The sequence below is a fragment of the Notolepis coatsorum genome (assembly GCF_963971535.1).
Source record: "Notolepis coatsorum genome assembly, chromosome: 2".
Taxonomy (NCBI): domain Eukaryota; kingdom Metazoa; phylum Chordata; class Actinopteri; order Aulopiformes; family Paralepididae; genus Notolepis; species Notolepis coatsorum.
The window spans coordinates 33,905,548-33,920,600 of NC_140166.1; the positions used below are offsets into that span (position 1 = coordinate 33,905,548).

At 45.3% G+C, this 15,053-nt stretch overlaps 1 protein-coding gene across 1 annotated transcript in view; it reads left to right on the forward strand.

The window, feature by feature from the left end:
* Window positions 1–228: 228 nt before the first annotated feature.
* Window positions 229–15,053, forward strand: part of kcnt1b (potassium sodium-activated channel subfamily T member 1b) — a gene marked incomplete at its 5' end in the record, with an annotated part of 317,351 nt that continues 302,526 nt past the window's right edge. The window contains one exon of the mRNA XM_084308105.1: window positions 229–295. Within this exon, the coding sequence (XP_084164231.1) occupies window positions 229–295 (67 nt within the window). The remainder of the gene's footprint in view (window positions 296–15,053) is intronic.

The following is a 15,053-nucleotide window of genomic DNA, read 5'->3' on the forward strand; positions in this document are numbered from 1 at the left end:
TAGTAGCAGGGAAAGTGAAGTCTATGGGAACAGAGATTCAAAGAGAGATAAGTGAGGTCGTAGGAACACGGGCATGGGAAAGCATGGGCTGTGTGTGGCTTTTAAACAGATGACGCTGGTAACATTTCCCTGGAGAACGACGGGTTCAACAAGGAAAACACACACGCCGAGCAACTCACAGTGTTCTGGAGACGTACCAGCAGAGTTGTGTCTCTTTGCGGCAATAGGATGAATATCTTTTTTAACGTGAGGGGAATATTCGCGAGGCAAGCGGCGGAGGACAGAGTGGTTGAAGGTATGTTCTGTAGAGGTGGGCTTTAAACCTTTTCGGGTGGACAATCTCATTATGTGAGATTAGAAAAGAGGAAAAAGAAAAAAAGGATTAATATGGATGTATCATCATTGTTGTCAGGATAGAATATGAATTTATGTTGTGTGTGTTTAAAATGTAACTTGAGAGAAGAAAAAAAACATGATTTAATTTGGTATTGATGTGGTCTAATGTATTTAAGGCTAGGCAACTGGGCAATGCGTCTTAAAGCCACAGAGGTTAATTTAGCTAACTAAATGCAAAGTCATAACATGGCAGAGGAACAAGATGAGTCCATTGTGAATATCAACATTTTCCTCAGATATAATATTAATTGACTTAGAAAGAGTAAATTCACAATAATTCCACCACCTCCTAATAGACAGTCTCCTCCCCACCGCATGTATATATTCCCTCCCCGCCGTATGTATATTTCTCTCCCACCCACCCACCCCCTCCTAAAGTACAGTCCCCTCCCCATCATATGTATATACTCTGTCAGGATCTAGGGGTAACAGTACTGTATATTTGAATACCGTTTATGTCACAAATGTATCAGTACTAAATACCTATATGTCCCTATGCCATAAATGTCATGTATGTTGTGTATGTCATAAATGTCTATATGAATTGAAAATGGGGGACCCTGATGGAAACAAGACAAACGTCTTTCTCAGGTCTGCATCCCCTTAACAATTGTATGTATTGAGCCGTACTGTATTGTACCCATTCTGCAATCTGTTAAATAAAGTTTTCATTCATTCATTCATTCAGCAATAATTCCATGTTCACTGCACATTTTTTATTTTAGTTTTTTTTTAAACGTCATCACCAAGTTACAACTAGTGAACTCTAGGGGCGGTCAGGTGGCGTAGCGGAGATTGCGTTCGTCACCAACACCGGAGACGCTGGATTCGCCTGTTCGAATCCAGCTCACAGCTCCGGCGTTGTCACCAGCTTGGCTGGCCGTTCACACTAATACAATTGGCTGTATTAGAGGGTGGGAAAGCTGGCGGGGTGGGTCCGGGTCGTTGTAAACAGCGACTCCTACAGTTCGGTCGGGGCGCCTGCTCAGCGCGGATAGGATCTAAGGGGGGTAGTGTGATCCTTCCACACGTTACACCCTCTCAGTGAGAGTCCGCGCTGCCAGGTGAAAAGTAGCGGTTGATTGGCTAGACGTGTGTCGGAGGAAGCACATGATAGCCTCCACTCTCCCAGACTGACTGTGGGGGGTAAGTGCGCAGCGCCCAGGAAGGGGATTGGGAATTGGCATAACGACTGACATTGGGATGGGAGAAAATCTGAGGAAAAAGGAGGGGGGAAAAGATAAAAAAATAAATAAAAAAAACTAGTGAACTCTGAGCTTTCAGAAATGTTTTTGTGAATTTTTTTACCACACCAGTGGGTCATTCATATGGCCTCTTCTCGTGAATGGTAAACATGACCCCAGCATAGTAAGTCCAAGGTCGCGTGTAGTCTTTTACCAACGCACTTGCAGTTCCGCATTCGGGTTCCGCAATCTGATCGGCCAGTGACGTTTCTCTCAGAGCCAATCGCGTTACGCCTATTTCTGCCTCTAACAGCCTGCTAGCTAGCTAACGCCTAGTTCTATCACTGGTTAAGCTTGGCGACTCTTTCGAAGTTGGTTAAGGTTAGAGTTTGGAATCAGGGCTGGTGGTCTATCGCCCTGCTCTAAACCAAACTCTAACCTTAACCAACTTCGAAAGAGTCGCCAAGCTTAACCAGTGATAGAACTAGGCGTCATGCGATTGGCTCTGAGAGAAACGTCACTGGCCAATCAGATCGCGGAAAACTGCAAGTGCGTTGGTAAAAGACTACACGCGTTTTATACATGTTTCAATGCCCCAGCTGCCACCAGAGGGCCTTGAAACATGTATAAAACACATACCACCAGCACTCGAATTAGTGGCGTTGCAAAATACCATGCATATTACATACCGCGTTACATACCTGATTTCCCATTATCTCTTCTGATAGGCTTGTTCATAAACGGGAAATGGTATCGACAGTAATATATTGATCACAGGTGCTTTGCACCCGAATACGTCACTGGCCAATCAGATCGCGGAACCCGAACGCGGAACTGCAAGTGCGTTGGTAAAAGACTACACGCAAACGGGAACACCACCTGAATTAAGAACTCAAATATATGTTTGCCAAATATATGTTTGCCCTTGCCCTCAATCAATATTTGTGAACATGAGCTACTCTCTCATAAAGCCAGACGCCAGATAATTATCGGGTATAGTCTGCAGCTTATCCATTGACAATGAATGGGAGACAGATGTTGTGGACCCACATAATGTTTGTTTGAAATAAGCTCTATTCTACAGTATTCTCAGTGCTGAAACTGAACATGTACCCATATACTCAGTGCATTCCCCTGTCTGCTCTCAGTCACCTAAAACATATCTTTCCCAATGCATTATCTATGGAGCAGCTCCAGACTTTATACTTGATGATGACATCACATTATTTTAGTTTTAGCACTCCAGTTTTTGGATTTGGATGACATGCAGTTGATTGTTTTCACTCATCTTTTTAGATGGTCTTCGTAAGACCATATGGTAACATTATAAATTAATAAATTGGGCGTATAGTTTCCCTTTAACACTTTAATCACTGCCGCACTACCAAACGGTTAACCCTTTCACTGCAACAATAGTACACAGAAGGTTAACCCTTTCACTGCCACACAACAGCAGGTTAACCCTTTCACTGCCACACTACAGAAGGTTAACCCTTTATTCGGTAGTGTGAGATAGTAAAGGGTTAACCTTCTGTGGTGTGGCAGTGAAAGCCAAGGGTTAATTAAGTCATTTAAATACAAGTCGCAAATATCCAGTACAAGTCAAAGGTAAACGGACCATTTCATGATTGTCCGGCAGATGGCGAAGGAGGCATGGGTCCTTTTTTTGTTGTAGTAAAGCTCCAGAGTGGATCCTCTCCCCTGTCCTTCGGACCAGCACCGAGGAGAGGAGGATGCTGAGGATGCTGCTGACAGACACCGGACACAGGAGACACAGGAGGGATCACAGAGCGCGTGTCAACATCTATTCGAGCTGCATTCTCTACAGTTTCCAAGAGAAGACGTTGCATCCAGAGACTATAATTTTCTCTAAACAACACGGCCAATCAACTTCCAGAGATAGCCTTGTAATTAGAATAGTGGTCTTGTCTTGTAGCAGCCAGGTATCTTGTGATTTGCAAGCTACTTACAGGAGGTTTATGTTTGCGCCCAGAAAAAAGATGCTCCGATGTATTTAGCTCACCTGAACACATTTTCCTGTGGGCTCTTCGTCGCGGGTTTAACTTGCCCCTCGTAATGAAGACAGAGCATTGAGAGGGACGTGTTCTGTCAGATGCATTTGGTCTCACGGCCAGGAGGATTGCATCGACAATGTGCAGCGTTGCTTTCTAAACCAAACGAGTGTTGACAATGATGGGACCTCGGTCAGACTCCGAGGCACCAGCATCAGGTAAGAGCTTCATTAGGTCAAACACAGCGGGGGGGGGTAATTACTCCAGTAGTGCAGCTTATAGTTGTTGTTGTTGTTCATTGTGATCACAGCCGCAGGTCATTCCACTTTAATTAAAGTGTGGTGACAATAAAAAAGGTACACCACCTGAGGCTGTTATCATAATGTTGAGCTGAGAAGTAGGCAGCCAAACTCCGTCTGGTCTGCTCTGCTATGTTTTACTCGCGAAAGTTGTGTTTTATTTCTAAGCACGTTTCAAAAAAATTATTTACTAATCGAACCACGGAATTGATTGATCGATTGATTGATTGATTGAAAACTTTATTAACAGATTGCAGGATGGGTACAGTACAGTATACAGCTCAATACATACAATTGTTAAGGGGATGCAGACCAGAGAAAGACTTTCGTCTTGTTTACATCAGGGTCCCCCATTTTCAATTCATCATAACATATGACACACACGACAGTATACTGCTACATCTATACATTTATGACATACCAGATTTGCAAATACAGTACTGTTTGTGATACAAAAAGAGTCCAGAAAAGAGAGTATATACATTTGACGTAGAAACTGTACATCCAATCCATTATTATTATTATTATTATTATTATTATTGGAGGAGGTTGGGTAGGTGGGGGGGGGGGGGGGGGGTCAGTGGCGTCGTTTCAGTAAAAGGCAAGGTATGGCGAGGAGGGAGGGGGGGTGGATTTTTCAATCCAAATCAGTTGTGCAATAGTCACTTTTGGTGAGTTGTTTCTATACAATTCAGTTATATGACATATGACACAGGACTACACAAGCATTTTTAGTATAGAAATGTGTCAACAGACTAAAGCAGGGAATCACAATATTTTGCATACGAATTATGCAGAATGTAATATCATAACTAGTCTATTACTTTTCTTGCAATTGAGCCAATTTTCCTTAGGTACGGTTTTGAGGTGTGTGTTCAACAGAATGTAGTATCAAAAACACATTCACAAAAAGTATGGGTTACTGAATGCTGAACTGCACTGTTATAATCACTAAGCCATTGTAAGACCTTACCTGTGTCCCTGTATCACTTGTCTCTAAAAAAAAAAAAAAAAATGGTGGGGTGGTTGGGGGACACTGTACGCTGTACATTGGAATATTGACAAAGCCATGAATAACCATGTTAATCCACTTCGAGATGTTTTGGACATGTGTGATGCATGAAGGTGATGCATCACAAGAAGGTACTCAAGGTACTTTAACTATGACTGAACACAACGCTCTAACTTACCACATTTAGGTATTGCAGTTTGAAAACACTGTTCCTCTGAATTACCTCCTCATTTTCTCTTTATTGAGAATTGCTGTTAGTGTGCAGTGCACTGTGCCCGAGTGCGTCAAACGAATTAGCCTACTGGAATTATCCGTGATACTGTCGTCATCGATCATGGCAAAGGGCAGTTCAGGCTAATCAGACTGTCTCTGGGCTAATTACTTTAGTCTCATAGTAAGTTATTTTCCTCATAACAGTAAAATCCTGTTTACCCTAATTGGCCCATCAGTTCGTTTTAGTAGGTATAAAGGATATCAGCTAGCTTGTCCACAAACGACTAATGAAACTACTTTGTCAATTTTAGTGGTTCAAACACAGCAACTGTGACTATTTATTCACCTGCTAGCACATGTTAGCCAATGTTAATTTACCATAACAACCAAGCACACTGGTCCCATGATACTACTGTAATTTGACATCTCCTTTCAATGAACAGAGGGCCACACCCCCTCGACACACTGAGAGTTGGCTGAGCTCAGAGACGGTGACATAACAAATCAAATGGTCCACCTGAAGCTGAAAAGAAATGACACTCCTGACATACCTCACATGTCATCCCTTATCCTCCCCGACCTCTGTCTAGAAACACACGTCATCCCTTATCCTCCCCGACCTCTGTCTAGAAACACACTTCATCCCTTATCCTCCCCGACCTCTGTCTAGAAACACACTTCATCCCTTATCCTCCCCGACCTCTGTCTAGAAACACACTTCATCCCTTATCCTCCCCGACCTCTGTCTAGAAACACATGTCATCCCTTATCCTCCCCGACCTCTGTCTAGAAACACATGTCATCCCTTATCCTCCCCGACCTCTGTCTAGAAACACATGTCATCCCTTATCCTCCCTGACCTCTGTCTAGAAACACATGTCATCCCTTATCCTCCCCGACCTCTGTCTAGAAACACATGTCATCCCTTATCCTCCCTGACCTCTGTCTAGAAACACATGTCATCCCTTATCCTCCCCTGACCTCTGTCTAGAAACACACTTCATCCCTTATCCTCCCTGACCTCTGTCTAGAAACACATGTCATCCCTTATCCTCCCCGACCTCTGTCTAGAAACACATGTCATCCCTTATCCTCCCCGACCTCTGTCTAGAAACACACTTCATCCCTTATCCTCCCCGACCTCTGTCTAGAAACACACTTCATCCCTTATCCTCCCCGACCTCTGTCTAGAAACACATGTCATCCCTTATCCTCCCCGACCTCTGTCTAGAAACACATGTCATCCCTTATCCTCCCCGACCTCTGTCTAGAAACACATGTCATCCCTTATCCTCCCCGACCTCTGTCTAGAAACACATGTCATCCCTTATCCTCCCTGACCTCTGTCTAGAAACACACTTCATCCCTTATCCTCCCCGACCTCTGTCTAGAAACACATGTCATCCCTTATCCTCCCTGACCTCTGTCTAGAAACACATGTCATCCCTTATCCTCCCCGACCTCTGTCTAGAAACACACTTCATCCCTTATCCTCCCTGACCTCTGTCTAGAAACACATTTCATCCCTTATCCTCCCCGACCTCTGTCTAGAAACACATGTCATCCCTTATCCTCCCCGACCTCTGTCTAGAAACACATGTCATCCCTTATCCTCCCCGACCTCTGTCTAGAAACACACTTCATCCCATATCCTCCCTGACCTCTGTCTAGAAACGCATGTCATCCCTTATCCTCCCTGACCTCTGTCTAGAAACACATGTCATCCCTTATCCTCCCCGACCTCTGTCTAGAAACACATGTCATCCCTTATCCTCCCTGACCTCTGTCTAGAAACACACTTCATCCCTTATCCTCCCTGACCTCTGTCTAGAAACACATGTCATCCCTTATCCTCCCTGACCTCTGTCTAGAAACACACTTCATCCCTTATCCTCCCCGACCTCTGTCTAGAAACACATGTCATCCCTTATCCTCCCTGACCTCTGTCTAGAAACACATGTCATCCCTTATCCTCCCTGACCTCTGTCTAGAAACACATGTCATCCCTTATCCTCCCTGACATACCTCTGTCTAGAAACACACTTCATCCTTTATTCTCCACCCTGACATACCTCTGTCTAGAATCACACTTCATCCTTTATTCTCCACCCTGACATACCTCTGTCTGTCTAGAAACACACTTCATCCCTTATTCTCACTGACATACCTCTGTCTAGAAACACATGTCATCCTTTATTCTCCACCCTGATGATACCTCTGTCTAGAAACACACTTAATCCTTTATTCTCCACTCTGACATACCTCTGTCTAGAAACACATGTCATCCCTTATTCTCCACCCTGATGATACCTCTGTCTAGAAACACACTTAATCCTTTATTCTCCACCCTGACATACCTCTGTCTAGAAACACACTTAATCCTTTATTCTCCACCCTGACATACCTCTGTCTAGAAACACATGTCATCCCTTATTCTCCACCCTGACATACCTCTGTCTAGAAACACATGTCATCCCTTATTCTCCACCCTGACATACCTCTGTCTAGAAACACATGTCATCCCTTATTCTCCCTGACATACCTCTGTCTAGAAACACATGTCATCCTTTATTCTCCACCCTGACATACCTCTGTCTAGAAACACATCCTTTATTCTCCACATTCCCCCCCTTTCTCCACCTGCTCTTTCTGCACTTTTCTCTCCATTAGCTGGAGGCTCTGCCCGACTCTGCCTCTCTCAGGGGTCGCCCCCGGTCCCTAGTCGTACTATGGTCACTTGGCCTCGTCCATTAAGCCTGCACCTCAAGGCTACATCGTGAGGGACTTTACTCTCACATGGTCTCTCTCTTCCCTCCTGCTATCCCCCTCTTCCTTTCCTCACCCGTCCTGCCCGTCTCTTCTACCCTTCCCCTGTTTCTGTCTCTCTTCTCTCCTCTGCTCTCTCTTCTGCTTTCTCTACTCTCCTCTGCTCTCTCTTCTCTCCTCTTCTCTCCTCTTCTCTCCTCTTCTCTCCTCTCCTCTCTATTCTCTCCTCTGCTCTCTCTTCTCTCCTCTTCTCTCCTCTTCTCTCCTCTTCTCTCCTCTTCTCTCTTCTCTCCTCTCCTCTCTATTCTCTCCTCTTCTCTCCTCTTCTCTCCTCTGCTCTCTATTCTCTCCTCTTCTCTCCTCTTCTCTCCCCTCTCTCTGCTCTCTCTTCTCTCCTCTTCTCTCCTCTCTCTTCTCTCCTCTTCTCTCCTCTTCTCTGCTCTCTCTTCTCTCCTCTTCTCTTCTTTCCTCTTCTCTTCTCTTCTCTTCTCTTCTCTTCTCTTCTCTCCTCTTCTCTCCTCTTTTCTTCTCTGCTCTCTCTTCTCTCCTCTTCTCTCCTCTTCTCTCCTCTTCTCTCCTCTTCTCTCTTCTCTCATCTTCTCTCTTCTTCGCTCCTCATCTCTCCTCTTCTCTCCTCTTCTCTCCTCTCTGCTCTGCTCTCTCCTCTTCTCTCCTCTTCTCTCCTCTTCTCTCCTCTTCTCTCCTCTCATCTGCTCTCTCTTCTCTCCTCTTCTCTCTTCTCTCCTCTCCTCTGCTCTCTTCTCTCCTCTTCTCTCTTCTCTCCTCTCCTCTTCTCTCATCTGCTCTCTCTTCTCTCCTCTTCTCTCTTCTTCTCTCCTCTGCTCTCTCTTCTCTTCTCTGCTCTCTCTCTTCTCTCCTCTGCTCTCTCTCTCCTCCGCTCTCTCTCTGCTCTCTCTCCGCTCTCTCTCTGCTCTCTCTCTCCGCTCTCTCTCCGCTCTCTCCGCTCTCTCCGCTCTCTCTCTCTCCACTCTCTATCTCCTCTCTCTCCGCTCTCTCTCCTCTCTCTCTCTGTTCTCTCTCCTCTCTCTCTCTCTGCTCTCTCTCCTCTCTCTGCTCTCTGCTCTCTCTCCGCTCTCTCGCTCGCTCTCTCTCTCTCTCTCTCTCTCTCTCTCTCTCTCTCTCTCTCTCTCTCTCTCTCTCTCTCTCTCTCTCTCTCTCTCTCTCTCTCTCTCTCTCTCTCTCTCTCTCTCTCTCTCTCCACTGTCTGTCAGAAGGGCTTTTGACGGTGCTTTCAGTGCTAATCATGGAGAAACCCATCGCTGGGTAGTGGGTACTATAAGCCACTCAAGCCCACACTGTCTCACGATGACCACACGTACAAACACACACTCACTCACACACACACACACACACACACACACACACACACACACATACACACACACACACACGCGCACGCGCGCCCACACTGTTCCACGATGACCACACGTGCACACACACGTACAAAAGCGTGTGTGTAAAAATGGCACGCACACACTCACTCACTATGTATATTTTATGCATGTATGCAGGCACAGCCAGTTCCTGTATTACTCACTGGCTTTACCCGCTGGCAGCTTCGGAGCAGAATCAGAGCGAGTTCAGTCTGAGACATAAGATAATAGGATAATGCGCTGCATGTAACAGAACATGACCTTGGTGCAGGATGTGTGTTTTCGCGGCTCGTTCAAATAGCCAGGAACACATTGTTAGATGAAGCAAAGCAACCCAGGGGGCAGCGGTCCATCTAGCACACAGATCTGACGGGATCAACAAAGCCACTATTACATTGTAATAATATACAGTAATAATAATAGTAATAACAACAACAATAGCAATAATGATAATAATAATAATAATAATAACATGTTTTTCACTATAATCTGTATGTAAACAACATTTGGGACGCTGAACATGTGGAAGCAGCCACTTGGGGCCAAAGTGTTCTACTGTATGCCTGCAACCGCTGGCAGACATTTTTGAATAATGGCTGCCATGGTTATCAGAAAGGGCTGTCTGTTCATGTTGTATCATCATGTCATTATGATGATTGTTCCTGGCCAAAATTTCCAATCAGGTCTCTGACATCAAGGCCACCTAATCATCCCTTCCCCCTTAATTGACTGATATCAATCCCTGTCTCCTGAGCCGTTCAGTCAGTTGTGTGGTGTGATGTGTGCCGGGTGCCAGTGTATGGCAGCCATTGAGCCTGCGTAGCCCACGGTTGGGAGGCAATTTCCACCCTTCATTGTGGGGAGCGCTTTGAGTGTCTGGAAAAGCCCTATATAAATGCAATTAATTATTATTAATTAATTATTATTGTTGGAGCATGTGAAGCAAGACAGACCTTTTGTGAGGATGGGCAATAAAATATCACTAAACCTAAACTGCATTTCTTTCTACTTGTTGGTCTCAGGTTCTAATGGGAACACGTAACTCCAGTAGTTATGTGTAGGGGAAGGTTCCACTGGGAACACGTAGCTCCAGCAGTTATGTGTAGGGGAAGGTTCTAATGGGAACACGTAGCTCCAGCAGTTATGTGTAGGGGAAGGTTCCACTGGGAACACGTAGCTCCAGTAGTTATGTGTAGGGGAAGGTTCTAATGGGAACACGTAGCTCCAGTAGTTATGTGTAGGGGAAGGTTCTAATGGGAACACGTAACTCCAGTAGTTATGTGTAGGGGAAGGTTCCACTGGGAACACGTAGCTCCAGTAGTTATGTGTAGGGGAAGGTTCTAATGGGAACACGTAGCTCCAGCAGTTATGTGTAGGGGAAGGTTCTAATGGGAACACGTAACTCCAGTAGTGTAGGGGAAGGTTCTAATGGGAACACGTAACTCCAGCAGTTATGTGTAGGGGAAGGTTCTAATGGGAACACGTAGCTCTAGCAGTTATGTGTAGGGGAAGGTTCTAATGGGAACACGTAGCTCCAGCAGTTATGTGTAGGGGAAGGTTCTAATGGGAACACGTAGCTCTAGCAGTTATGTGTAGGGGAAGGTTCTAATGGGAACACGTAACTCCAGCAGTTATGTGTAGGGGAAGGTTCCACTGGGAACACGTAACTCCAGCAGTTATGTGTAGGGGAAGGTTCTAATGGGAACACGTAACTCCAGCAGTTATGTGTAGGGGAAGGTTCTAATGGGAACACGTAGCTCCAGTAGTTATGTGTAGGGGAAGGTTCTAATGGGAACACGTAGCTCCAGCAGTTATGTGTAGGGGAAGGTTCTAATGGGAACACGTAGCTCTAGCAGTTATGTGTAGGGGAAGGTTCTAATGGGAACACGTAGCTCTAGCAGTTATGTGTAGGGGAAGGTTCTAATGGGAACACGTAGCTCCAGCAGTTATGTGTAGGGGAAGGTTCTAATGGGAACACGTAGCTCCAGCAGTTATGTGTAGGGGAAGGTTCTAATGGGAACACGTAGCTCCAGCAGTTATGTGTAGGGGAAGGTTCTAATGGGAACACGTAGCTCTAGCAGTTATGTGTAGGGGAAGGTTCTAATGGGAACACGTAGCTCCAGTAGTTATGTGTAGGGGAAGGTTCCACTGGGAACACGTAACTCCAGTAGTTATGTGTAGGGGAAGGTTCTAATGGGAACACGTAGCTCCAGCAGTTATGTGTAGGGGAAGGTTCTAATGGGAACACGTAGCTCCAGCAGTTATGTGTAGGGGAAGGTTCTAATGGGAACACGTAACTCCAGTAGTTATGTGTAGGGGAAGGTTCCACTGGGAACACGTAGCTCCAGCAGTTATGTGTAGGGGAAGGTTCTAATGGGAACACGTAACTCCAGGGCCCTGTTTCTTGTACGTGGTTCAACTAAGTCGATCAAGATGTCATTATCCAGCTTCAGTTAACCCGATGTTTGAAGCCGGGATTTTCCTGTTCCAAGAAGGTGGATTCAGTCTCGTTAACTCAAGCCAGACTTGATTGTCAGGATCAGTGCGCGCGCCCGCCTCAGCTGAGAAGACAGCAGGTGTCGATCGCAGAAATCCTGATTCTCTAGCGGCATTGATTGATTAATTGATTTAAAACTTTATTAACATATTGCAGTACGGCTCAATCGCCTCGCCGACAAGTTAAATGCGTTATCTATAGGCTAATTTTAAGTCCCTCATTACCTCAATCAATCAGATTATATTTCTTTAAACTTGCCTGCTGGATTGAATAATCAAATGAGATCTTGCTAGCGAAAATAATTAGTTAACTGTTATACAGAATTACGATACGGCTCTCTTACCCATTGATTGATGTATAGTCAATCTTTAACTTATCTCCAATGTGGTCTAACGGGTTGTTCTTTTGACTTTCACACAGACGACCGGGGTTCAAGACCCTAGTCGTCTCCTTCTTTTTGCAATATAGGAATAATTCAATTTGGTGCACGTTGAGAGCTATATAAAGAATGACATCCTCAATGCATGTAGATTTATAATATTTTAACTTAAAACCAGGCTACTTTGGCGTATAATCATTAATATTATATTCAAAAAAATCATATTGGAAAGATCGGCTTTTGAACCCCGGTCGCTGGGTTGGCAGGCTTGAGCACTACCGCTGGACCACTGTGCCAGATGGGATAAATTCATTGTTTATACATTAATGAACGAGAGACCCGTGTTTAGAATATCCTTTGTTATGAATGAAGTTTATCTCTTTATCCTCATTCATTAATGTGACGTCAACGGCTCATTCAATTTCTCAAATCCGTCAAACAGCGCATCTCATCAGACATCTTAATCCCAGTTACAATTAAAATAACCACATAATGTATACATCGCACGAGCGAGCGCCACCGTCGCCACGGTATATATAACGTGCATTATTTAGGACAAAGTGAATTTAGTATCAGCATTTTGGGTCTATTTTACATTTCAAAAGCCCCCTCTGGAAGAATGGAGCACAAGAACGTAATTCAGAATGGTATAATGCAGATCGTAGACTGTGGGAATAGTTTCAGGAAACGGGCCGTCACTTCTTTGCGGGGGCGTGGCGATGGTTCAGGCTAAGTTGAACTTGAACTCTGCTTTCGACCAGGCTCAAACTTTTGGATATGTTGTCATGGTGATTTGGAAAATCCACGTACATGAAACCGGAAAGTCCGGCTAACCCAGTTATCCAGTTAAAGTTATCCGGCTAACTCAGTTATCCAGGTACAAGAAACAGGGCCCAGCAGTTATGTGTAGGGGAAGGTTCTAATGGGAACACGTAACTCCAGCAGTTATGTGTAGGGGAAGGTTCTAATGGGAACACGTAGCTCTAGCAGTTATGTGTAGGGGAAGGTTCTAATGGGAACACGTAGCTCTAGCAGTTATGTGTAGGGGAAGGTTCTAATGGGAACACGTAACTCCAGCAGTTATGTGTAGGGGAAGGTTCTAATGGGAACACGTAGCTCCAGCAGTTATGTGTAGGGGAAGGTTCTAATGGGAACACGTAGCTCTAGCAGTTATGTGTAGGGGAAGGTTCTAATGGGAACACGTAGCTCTAGTAGTTATGTGTAGGGGAAGGTTCCACTGGGAACACGTAGCTCCAGCAGTTATGTGTAGGGGAAGGTTCTAATGGGAACACGTAGCTCCAGCAGTTATGTGTAGGGGAAGGTTCTAATGGGAACACGTAACTCCAGCAGTTATGTGTAGGGGAAGGTTCTAATGGGAACACGTAGCTCCAGTAGTTATGTGTAGGGGAAGGTTCTAATGGGAACACGTAACTCCAGCAGTTATGTGTAGGGGAAGGTTCTAATGGGAACACGTAGCTCCAGCAGTTATGTGTAGGGGAAGGTTCTAATGGGAACACGTAGCTCCAGTAGTTATGTGTAGGGGAAGGTTCTAATGGGAACACGTAGCTCCAGCAGTTATGTGTAGGGGAAGGTTCTAATGGGAACACGTAGCTCCAGCAGTTATGTGTAGGGGAAGGTTCTAATGGGAACACGTAGCTCTAGCAGTTATGTGTAGGGGAAGGTTCTAATGGGAACACGTAGCTCTAGCAGTTATGTGTAGGGGAAGGTTCTAATGGGAACACGTAGCTCCAGCAGTTATGTGTAGGGGAAGGTTCTAATGGGAACACGTAACTCCAGCAGTTATGTGTAGGGGAAGGTTCCACTGGGAACACGTAGCTCCAGCAGTTATGTGTAGGGGAAGGTTCTAATGGGAACACGTAGCTCCAGCAGTTATGTGTAGGGGAAGGTTCCACTGGGAACACGTAACTCTAGCAGTTATGTGTAGGGGACGGTTCTAATGGGAACACGTAGCTCCAGCAGTTATGTGTAGGGGAAGGTTCCACTGGGAACACGTAACTCCAGCAGTTATGTGTAGGGGAAGGTTCTAATGGGAACACGTAGCTCCAGCAGTTATGTGTAGGGGAAGGTTCTAATGGGAACACGTAACTCCAGTAGTTATGTGTAGGGGAAGGTTCTAATGGGAACACGTAGCTCCAGCAGTTATGTGTAGGGGAAGGTTCTAATGGGAACACGTAGCTCCAGTAGTGTAGGGGAAGGTTCTAATGGGAACACGTAGCTCCAGCAGTTATGTGTAGGGGAAGGTTCTAATGGGAACACGTAACTCCAGCAGTTATGTGTAGGGGAAGGTTCTAATGGGAACACGTAGCTCCAGCAGTTATGTGTAGGGGAAGGTTCCACTGGGAACACGTAGCTCCAGCAGTTATGTGTAGGGGAAGGTTCTAATGGGAACACGTAGCTCCAGTAGTGTAGGGGAAGGTTCTAATGGGAACACGTAGCTCTAGCAGTTATGTGTAGGGGAAGGTTCTAATGGGAACACGTAGCTCCAGCAGTTATGTGTAGGGGAAGGTTCTAATGGGAACACGTAGCTCTAGCAGTTATGTGTAGGGGACGGTTCTAATGGGAACACGTAACTCCAGCAGTTATGTGTAGGGGAAGGTTCTAATGGGAACACGTAGCTCCAGCAGTTATGTGTAGGGGAAGGTTCTAATGGGAACACGTAGCTCTAGCAGTTATGTGTAGGGGAAGGTTCTAATGGGAACACGTAGCTCCAGCAGTTATGTGTAGGGGAAGGTTCTAATGGGAACACGTAACTCCAGTAGTTATGTGTAGGGGAAGGTTCTAATGGGAACACGTAGCTCCAGCAGTTATGTGTAGGGGAAGGTTCTAATGGGAACACGTAGCTCCAGTAGTTATGTGTAGGGGAAGGTTCTAATGGGAACA